This window comes from Hemicordylus capensis, chromosome 1 (assembly GCF_027244095.1).
Source record: "Hemicordylus capensis ecotype Gifberg chromosome 1, rHemCap1.1.pri, whole genome shotgun sequence".
Taxonomy (NCBI): Eukaryota; Metazoa; Chordata; class Lepidosauria; order Squamata; family Cordylidae; genus Hemicordylus; species Hemicordylus capensis.
In genome coordinates this window covers 137,967,407-137,978,216 of record NC_069657.1, presented here as the reverse complement: position 1 = coordinate 137,978,216, position 10,810 = coordinate 137,967,407, and the positions used below count along the sequence as shown (strand labels likewise).

At 43.3% G+C, this 10,810-nt stretch overlaps 1 protein-coding gene across 1 annotated transcript; it reads right to left on the bottom strand.

Annotated features, from left to right (window-relative positions):
* Positions 1-820: 820 nt before the first annotated feature.
* LOC128341221 (dispanin subfamily A member 2b-like) lies at positions 821-10,224 on the bottom strand. The gene is made up of 2 exons (XM_053287460.1): positions 9,499-10,224; positions 821-1,499 (listed from the first exon to the last, which is right to left on the bottom strand). The coding sequence occupies exons 1-2, from the start codon at positions 9,712-9,714 to the stop codon at positions 1,293-1,295; spliced, it is 423 nt and encodes a 140-aa protein (XP_053143435.1). The 5' UTR covers positions 9,715-10,224; the 3' UTR covers positions 821-1,292.
* Positions 10,225-10,810: the final 586 nt, after the last annotated feature.

Sequence of the window (10,810 nt, the reverse complement as noted above, 5' to 3'; positions counted from 1 at the left end):
AGATTGGTCTCTGGGGCAACCCGGAGAGACCATATTATGCCTGTCTTCAAACAGTTACACTGGCTGCCGCTATGTTTCCGGGCAAAATACAAAGTGCTGGTTATTACCTTTAAAGCCCTGAATGGCTTAGGTCCAAGTTATCTAAGAGAGCACCTTCTTCTACATGATCCCCACCGCAAGTTATGGTCATCTGAGGAGGTCCGTCTCCAGTTGCCACCGGTTAGGCTGTGGAATGCACTCCCAGCAGAATTTCATAATTTGAGATCATTACTATCCTTCAGGAGAGCCCTTAAAACTTATCTGTTTGGCCTGGCCTTCCAGGGTTTTAAATGATTGACTACTGTTTTAAATTGTTGCCCTGATTTCCAGGGTTTTTAGCTGTTTAATTGTTTAATTGTTTTTATTGTGTTTTAATAGTTTGATTTTGTTAACTTGTCTTAATTGTTTTAATTGTGCTGTAAACCGCCCTGAGACATTTTGGAAGGGCAGTATATAAATCGAATAAACAAACATACATCGGCTTCAGATCTTTATTTCCGTCAATTTGGTTAGAAAAAGTCAAGCTTAGTCAGTTTGGATGTCATGACTAATCTTGGTTTGTTTCTAACCACAATCTACCAACAAACATGCATGCAGGTGTGGGGAGAGGAGACAGTCCCTGAGGCTCAAAGGCATCACACAGAACCAAGATTTAATTCTAGTTCCCAGTGAGTATCTGAACCCATCCTAAAAATGAAGATTCTTCCGACAAGAAGCTTGCTTTGAATGTTTGTCCTGAAATGTTTTAACAACTCTGAACCAAGAAATCTTTTACACAGAATAAATGGTATTATTTTTATTTGTTCAGAATTCACCCCAGACTTCACATTTCAATGCACAAAAGCTCTAAAACTCCTCAAGTGAGAGACTTGTGAACTTATCAAAACAAAATAAAACACAGCAATACAAATGATCAGAAACAAGAACTGGGAAGGCTACAAAGCCAGATTCAGGGGCTGATCCAGTCTCTGCCATATAACATCTTCCTGCATCAGTTTCCCCATCCAGTTTGAGTTACTTAAAGCGATCAGCTCAATCTTATCGGTCTTAGTAGAGAAACGGTGGCTACAGAGCTCTTTTAAAGAGTATAAATCTCTGCATCTCTGCAAGTGCAAGCAGTACAAGCTACACTGTGGAATGCTTCATTCTTTGCAAGTTAAACAGGTCAAGTGCAACAGAGAAGAAAGTGCAGCTAGTGCTACTGAAGATATAATGCTGGGGAGAATGTCCTGAAGACGTGCTCTACTGCTGTATTAATTCCAGCCACTATTATAGGTTGGCTGTTCGTTAGAGAGGCGCTTGATGTGCTCCTGCATACTTAGTACACCCGTGGCAACCAGGATGATGAGAAGAATGATGAATAAGATGCTCAGTATCAAATCAGTAATATTCAGGCACTTGGCTGTCTTGCCATAGCTAGCCGCTCCATCCATATCACCAACAACTTTACGATCCCTTGACTGAAGAGAAGGAGAAAGCATAAAAAAAAGAAGTATTAGCAGTGAAATCCTTGCACTTGATTTGCGTACAGATTACAAGTGAACATAGGAAGCTGCCATATACTGAGTCAGACCATTGGTCTATCTAGCTCAGTATTGTTTTCACAGACTGGCAGCGGCTTCTCCAAGGTTGCAGGCAGAAATCTCTCTCAGCCCTATCTTGGAAAAGTCAGGGAGGGAACTTGAAACCTTCTGCTCTTCCCAGAGCTGCTTCACCCCGAGGGAATATCTCGCAGTGCTCACACATCAAGTCTCCCATTCAGATGCAACCAGGGCAGACCCTGCTTAGCTATGGGGACAAGTCATGCTTGCTACCACAAGACCAGCTCTCCTCTCCTTTTGATGCTGGTTATGGGACTGTATCACAAAACCTAAAGCATTAGCAGAGGACTGAGAGAACTGAAGAGCTTCTGCTGCCCATCTTTTCCCATTCATATTATTTATTTATTTGTTCAGTCATTTCACCCTTCCAAAATGGCTCAGGGCAGTTTTACAATGCCATGGGTTTTATGACAGGGGTTGTCAAAACTGTGTCCCCAGATGTTGCTGGATCAACTCCCATAATCCCCAGCCACAATGGCTGAAGGATTATGGGTGCTTAAGTGCAACACCCGTGGATACAAGTTTGACAACCCTCTCATAAAGATATTAATAGCCACCTTCTGTCTCCAGAACTGACGGCACCTACCTCACTCCAGTTACATTACAATGACTTTTCCAGTTTCATCCATCAACAATTTAGTACTGGGGAGGGGAAAGTGGGAATAGTTGCTGCTTAAATGCAACAACACCACTACAAACACATCAGTACCATCTCTCTGCATTTCACAGAATATAAAGCTGAAGTTAGCATCCTCACTTTCAAATACTGTAGACCTATCAAGGGATTAGATTTTGAAATTCTGCGGCATCACAGAAGAACATGAGGGTGAAGTAGTCGTACCCACTGTGTAAGTGCTATTCCTACTCTTGATCCCACTGGTTTTCATGCAAAACAAGCCAAGGGGCTGTTTTTCAGTGAAAATAAAGCTTCCAAACTGGTGGTTAGCATCTACAGGTGAAACTCGGAAAATTAGAATATCGTGCAAAAGTCCATTAATTTCAGTAATGCAAATTAAAAGGTGAAACTGATATGTGAAACAGACGTATTACATGAAAAGTGAGATAAGTCAAGCCTTAATTTGTTATAATTGTGATGATCATGGCGTACAGCTCATGAAAACCCCAAATCCACAATCTCAGAAAATTAGAATATTACATGGAACCAAGAAGACAAGGATTGAAGAATAGAACAATATCGGACCTCTGAAAAGTATACGGTGTACTGTGCTTGATTGGCCAGCAAACTCGCCTGACCTGACCCCATAGAGAATCTATGGGGCATTGCCAAGAGAAGGATGAGAGACATGAGACCAAACAATGCAGAATTGCTGAAGGCCGCTAATGAAGCATCCTGGTCTTCCATAATACCTCATCAGTGCCACAGGCTGATAGCATCCATGCCACGCCGCATTGAGGCAGTAATTGCTGCAAAAGGGGCCCAAACCAAGTACTGAATACATATGCATGCTTATACTTTTCAGAGGTCCGATATTGTTCTATTCTTCAATCCTTGTCTTCTTGGTTCCATGTAATATTCTAATTTTCTGGGATTGTGGATTTGGGGTTTTCATGAGCTGTACGCCATGATCATCACAATTATAACAAATTAAGGCTTGACTTATCTCGCTTTGCATGTAATGCGTCTGTCTCATATATCAGTTTCACCTTTTAATTTGCATTACTGAAATTAATGGACTTTTGCACGATATTCTAATTTTCCGAGTTTCACCTGTAGACCTTCTGTGAGGATTAGGCTACATCTGCATCTCTTTGGGGCACATTGACACAACTTGCACAAGAGCTTCACTTATACCCTGAAACACAGAGATTCAAATCAGAAACTTTTAACATCTCTCTATAGGGGCTTGGAGAGCAAAAGGGAAAGGGGAACAGAGATGGAATGGAAGCTGCTGTCTTCTCCTACGGCATTTGGCTTTGTCCACATGGGTTTTCCTCTGTGACTCCCACCATAATAAGCCCCCTTTTGCAGGGCATCTGCTCTTTGCTTGTGATATTCTGTGGCCTGGATAACAGAGTTGGAGGAGGAATGGCTCTTACTCAAAACACTAGGGCTGGCTTTAGAGTCATGTGTGGTCTTTTGATCCTAAGTTGAGCAGTCTTTTTAATTGCTGCTTTACTTTTTTTGTCCCCTAGCATTTGGGCATCAGATATTTTGACTACTATTTAGAGTTGCCACATTTTTCTTGCCCTGGTCTTGTACCTTTGACATTTAACTTGCAATAATTAAGTAAGAACATGGCCCCTTGTTCTCTTTATGCAAAGACAAATTCCATCTGTTTCTGGCTGCTATTAAACATATATAGGATGAGGGGCATAAAAGAAAAGCACTTAGCACTAATTGTACTTAGTGCAATTTTTAAGCAAATCCAGTTCAGTGCACAGCCTTGGATAGGTGCCCCCCCCACTACATTCAGTATTTAAAATACGCATTTATTTGTTCTTTTCTGCATAGAGAAGCCAGCATAGCATAGTGGTTAGAGTGTTGGACTAGGACCATGAAGATCAGAGTTTGAATCCCCATTCAGTCATGAAACTCATTGGGTGACTCTGGGCCAGTCATGTATGTCTCAGCCTAACCTACCTCACAGGGTTGTCGTGACGATAAAAATAAGTATACTACTCTGAGCTCCTCAGAGGAAGAGTGGAATATAAATGTAAAATAAATAAATAAATATCTTATGTTAATCATAAGAAATTCAAACACACAGGTAATCCAGTCATTTAGTAGTGTTGCTTGCTAGCCATCAAGGGAAATCATTTAGGGAAAGAAAAGCAGATAAGTCCTGAAGCAGATACATCTACTCAATAACATTAAAATATTAAGTTTGAGACACAGTATTTGGAAAATTGGTGAGCTGCACAGTTGAGTTCACATAGTTGCATGATGAGTACTGAAAACCAGGGAATCATACCAACCTGAATCTAAAAACCAGTTTGGGACACAAGGGCTCAAATGATATGGTCCTGTAGCACGAATGAACGGGAAGGGGCATGACAAGCGCATACCCATCAGGACATCCTCCTATCAACCATCCGAATGTCCTCCATGGGACATCTCTGTCCTGGTATGACCCTTGATTGCATGTGGGGGCTATTAATCCAGATGTTCTCTGAACTCACTCTACAAATACTTGTTTCAAGAAGTATTTGCAGCATGTGTTTAGGGGCCATTTGGATAAACAGCTCCCACATGTGATCAAGGGGCATACCAGGAATGAATTGGGACATCTTCAATGGATGGGTGTGCTCTCCAAGTACCCCTTCATTGTGTTGCCAAGCTGCATTGTTTGAACTGGCCCAAGGCTGACTTGAATCTGAATGTAATCCTTGCAAGCTTCTTTTATTTCCTTACTATTCATCCTCAGCTGGGTTAAGTTAAGGTTCAAATATGAATGATAGAATTTTGGAAGATGTGTCATGTTACCCCTACTAACTTGGCAAAGAGGCACCTTTCAACATGGTGATTCTCTTTATTTCGCAGGGGTAGAGTAACTGGCCCTATCCACCCCCAGCACAGTACCTCCAGTGACTGTTGCTGGTGTCTATCTGATATTTCTTTTTAGACTGTGAGTCATCTTATTATTTTATTATTTCTCTGTGTAAACCACCCTGAGCCATTTTTGGAAGGGCGGTATAGAAATCAAATGAATGAATGAATCATTAGTGCAAGTAAATAGCATGTTTAATCAATAGCTGGAAGTCAAATGGAATGAGAAGGAGAGTGCATATTTTTAAAGCGTTCTACTGTATTTTCCTTCCTTTTTATCCTATTATCTTTTTTATTGGTGTTAAAAATCCTTGCAATGAGTAGCTTAAAAATAAAATATTTTTCTCAGATTGATGGTTATTATTGAACTCATATTGTAGATGTTGCATTACAAGCAACAGTGTTTGATATTATTCTACATTAAATGTATGCTAAATCAGTTCAAAACCTGTTCAGAGTGCCTGCACCAGGGACCATATCATTTTTTAAAGTTAGTATTTGAACCAGAACTGAACTGGAAAGTTAAAAAGTGCTGCTGAACCTGAACTGAACCCAAGTTTTTAATAGTTTGACTGACTCCCATGTCAGAAACCAATGACAATTATCTCACAATTTGTGAATCATTTGCTGTTCTTCTAACTAACCAACACCGATCTTCCACCAGGGGGTAGAAAAGCACCATCCCACTTGTGTGGCACTTGAAGGAAAACGACTTCCGAGTCTGGGAAACATCTCAACTAATGTCAAGCAACAGGCCAATAATAATTGGTCTTGCTGCCAAAATGTTGCAATCTCTTGGAGCTCTTTGAAGCCATTACATTTCTTCTGTTTGGACCACTTATTTTTGCTAACCCTAGGTAGAACTATTTATTTATTCATCCTGTCAGAGTCATGTATTCCTGCTGACCCGATAATCTGAACTGATTCACCATGGCATGTACTTGGATTTTTTGTTGTTGATTTGGCTCAATGAAAAAAATTGCTCAATAGGATCCAATTTGATACGATGTCCTGTATCAGATTGGATTGGTGGGAGGGTTTACCTTGTAGCAATAGAGGGGTTTCTTCAAAAACCTTGAAGAATGTTTTGTAGCAATGTGATGGGAGGGGTTTCTTCAAAAAACTTCTGCCTTGATAGGCAGCAGCAGAGAATCATTCCTTAAAACAGGGATCCTTAACGTTTGAACCCCAGATGTTAGTGGACTTCAACTCCCATAATCCCAAGCCTCAGTGGCCTTTGGTTGGGGATTATGGGAGTTAAAAGTCCAATAACATCTGGGGGCCCAACGTTGAGGACCCCTGCCTTAAAACACACAAATTTTCTGCCCTGGCAGCTGGCTGACAGAAATGGCTAATCCTCATTCTTCACCAAGGCACACTTTTATAACCCCACCTCATTGGAATCAAAATCCATATTCAGAAATAAACGAGTTCTCAAATGCGGACCCCCAGATGTTGCTGGGCTACAACCCCCATCATACCCAGTCACAATCAGTGTTCCTTTTAACAGGGATTTCCAGATGTTGTTTACAACAACTCCAATAATCCCCAAACAAAAGCCATTGCAGCTGAGGATTCTGGGAATTGTTGTCAACAACATCTGGAAATCCCTGTTAAAAGGAACACTGGCCACAATGGCATTTGGCTGAGGATGATGGGAGTTGCAGTCCAGCCACCTCTCTGGGGACTCAAGTTTGACAACCCCTGCAGAAATGCATTTTATTCCCCTTTACGAGTGGCTTATCTCAAACAGGTAATGCTTCTTCATGCCCACCTATTTCTTGTTATTGGTCCACCTCATGTCTGGTTCTGGTAAACCTTTTCCTCATAGCTCTCCAATCCCATTCACTGTGTCTGTGTCATAAGAACAGAAGTCGATTCTCTCTCCATGAAGTCTTCCTGAGTGTTATCTCCCTATCAACAGTCATCTGGCAGATTTCAACTTTTGATTTCTAAATCTTGATCTCTGGGGTCAGTTAGCTTGACCCACCCAGTTAATGTGGAAAGTGTCACAGGTCATTCTCCAAGTCAACAGTGTGGCTGCACTCCATGTGTTGATTCTTCTCACCCCACCCTACTATATTAACATCTATTGATAAAGCTGTGCACGAATCTAAAGTTTTATTTTACACTGAAGTCACTCAAAAGATCAAAAGGGAATTTCCCACATACTGTGCTAAAACTAACTTGTAACAATGAACATTTGGAAGTTTTAAACTGAAACAACTCTGGTTTGTTTGAAGTTTATTAGGCATTGTAATAGACCTTTACAGTCTATTTCTGCTTCTGTATTGCATGATCTGTTTTTGAAGGTGTATTAAGAAAATTAAGCACACAGTAGAAAAACTATTATGTTTTTTTAAAAAAAATAGTGATAACAGTACTAGTTATTCAGTTGGTTTCTGTGTAATAATAACATTTATGTGCCATTCTGCTAGAAAAATGATTTAATTGGTAGTGACTATTGTCATGATTATTCCTAAACTGAAAAATTATAAACCTCTAAAGTCAAAGAAAAATCACATGTCCATTTATACTACAGTAGCAGATACAGGACATAGACAGACATAGTAAGAGCAATGAAGCATTTGTCTTCCAAGTATTCTTTGTAAGCAAGTTCAAGGTTGCAGCCCCCACTAGAATAGAAGAGGGAAATGGAAGGATCTGGAGGCTAGAGAGTAGGAACAAAAAACAGCCTGGCGTTTTTAATTAAGGTCAATGGCAGCTGTAGAAAATGAGCATTATGTTGCACGAAGCTGATAGAGCAAAGCAAACTATTTCCCAGTTGATCACCACAAGCATTTCATGTGCTCTGTCTTTTTCAGATTAATCCCTAGGATAGCCAGAAAAGGGGTCGGAGTTGTTGTTTGGGGCCAGGCAGCAGGATAGAAATAACAGGAAAGTGAAAGCAAGAAGACACCACACCTACTATTAAAATGTTCTATTTACCCTAATCCAGCAACACACACACATCACCCACACTCACCAAAGATCGCCCCTGCACCCCTACCTAAGCTTTCTGGCAATTTAAGTTTGGAGCACACGTTTGCAAAATACTGCACTAAAAATAAGTTGCATCTGATGAAGCAAAGGCTTACTTGCCTAACCAAAAACTCATGCCAAAACAAGCATATTAGTCTTTTAGGTATCACAGAACCTAGTTTTTCTGCAAGAGCCTATCATAGCTACTTTTCAAGAACTTAATAAGCAGAATCATACACTAAGAACCCAAATTAAAAAAAACCCAGCATGGTGTAGTGGTTAAGGCAGTGGTTCCCAACCAGGGTTCCTCCAGATATTACTGAACTACAATTCCCATCATTCCCAGCTACAATGTATTGTGATGGGAGTTATAGTGTGGTGGCCCTGGACTTCGGCCCCAAAGTCCAGGAGCACTACTGCTGGGGAGACCAGAGTTCAAATCACAATGCAGCCATGAAACTCACTGGGTGACTCTGGGGCAGTCATTCCCCTCTCAGCCTAACCTACCTCAAAGCGTTGTGAGGACAAACATAACCATCTACGCCATTCTAGGCTCCTTGGAGCAGGATACAAACGTAAAAATAAACAAACTGCAAAAAGTGGGTTTGAACCTGAATTCTTCTAAACTGTACACTTGCTGATTACCAACCATTTAAAAAATCCACAAGAAGATGTGGGAATTAATGGTGCTTAGAGACTATGGGAAATACCTATATCGGGCAGCAGCGGTATAGGAAGATGCTGAAAGACACCATCTCATACTGCGCGGGAGGAGGCAATGGTAAAACCCTTCCTGTATTCTGCCAAAGAAAACCACAGGGCTCTGTGGGCACCAGGAGTCGAAATCCACTTGACGGCGCACTTTACCTTTACTTCAAAGCAAGGCCCCGTACTGAAGGGCGGAGTACTCCGCTTAAGTGTGCCTAGAACTACAAATTAAGCCCTGGAAAGAGGAGGACTCAGGAGTTCGTTATATTTTCGTGTAGGCTCAACTCCCCCACCCGCTCGCCCCTGGGCTCATGTCCTCGGTTGGACGACTGCGAAACACGCAGAAATCCTGCAGACGAGAGCGACTTCTGGCACCGAGGCAACAGGCAAGGACCGGGGAGATCCAGGCATACAACCTGGCGGCACAACAAACATTAGGAACTCTACTGGGATTGGAAGGGCGCTGCCTGCCCCGAGAAACTTCAGCACGTAGTGCCCCGCTCTGGGCTCCTTGGAGGGAGAGCGGGCTATAAGATGGGGAGGGGGGTGGCGAGGAGAGCGAGGCAGAGGAGCCCACAGAGGAGCGGGAGGAGGGCGAGCGACTGGCGCCCATCCGGGAGGGGCGACCTCCCTAGGCTCGAGCTCTGAGCGCGCGCTCACCTTGATGGAGAAGACGAGAGCGGCAAAGCCGAGGCAGCAGCTGTTCAGGAAGACAAAGTTGAAGAGCGACCAGAGCACGAAGTCCCGGGGCGGCTCGATTGGCGGGTAGGCGGCCCGCGGCGGCTGGTAGGCATACGGGGGAGCCGGTCCGCCGTGTACCGCCTTCCCGTCGTAGGGCTGCATGTTGAGGCACACGGAGTCCGCGGCGGGCTGCATGGCGAACGAAGAGGCGAATGAGGGTACGAGCGAGGCAGCCGCCGCACAGGGTCAGAAAAGGGGCCGCGGCCACGGGCGGGGCAGGCCTTGAAGGGAGGAGCAGCAGCCCTGGCTAGGCGTGGTGGTCGAGGACGGGGAGGAAACGAGAGAAGGGGAACGCGAGTTTTCTGGCGGGGAAACGAAACTCGCCTCGCCCAGTCGTCGTGCGGGGAGCGGGGGCACAGATGGGCTCCAAGTCGCCGGGGTGAACTCTGCTGCTGCCCGGCAGCTCTCTGGCATTTGCACGCGGTTCGAGAGACCCGCCTTCGTGGGCTCTTGACATCCATTTGGAAGAGGGGCCCTCATTTCATCGCGAGTTTCTTCCACGGAAACCTGTTTAGGACTGCAACTTTTACAAATGCTGAACTTTTGGCTGCGCTACACCAGCTAGGCAGGAGAAATTCGTCGATATGTTTCTTCTACCGCAAAAAGCGGTCGTTCTTCAGCGCTTTCCAGATTAAGCCCTACCACAGGGACAGGGTCACTACCTACGGATCTCCTAGGTGTCCAATTTTATCTTTGCGTCATAGTGCTACAGGGTTGCAAGTCCGTTGCAGAAAAATAGCTGTATTTATCCGCTATAGGACGGAGTTTGAGATTCTGGGCGTCCTTCTTTAATACGAGCCTGCCGAGTTGAAACATTTTACCCTGGTGCAGTATGTAATCTGGAAAGCGAGCTTATCCCGTAGTTGTGCCTAAAAAGCTTCCAAAACGAGACTGGAAGAAACTCTCACAAGATGAAGACCGGAGTGCCGTTGATAAAGGCACAAATGCAGAGATATGCAGAAACAATACTAAGCAGAGGCTATGCAGACAGGGCTGTCCCTAGGGGGCTGCAAGGCTGGGGGCAAATTGGCATGTGTGGGCCCCCTTAACATTTCAAATAAATAAAATACATTTTATGTAAAACCAAGACACAAATATACAAAGTTTAACAGATTTGCCTTCACAAATTCAAGTTGGAAAGCAAAGCACCATACCATCATCCATCTAAATTATTCACAGAATGCCCACTGCTCCTCCATTTCAAAGGAAGAAAATAATCAATCTGTTTCTG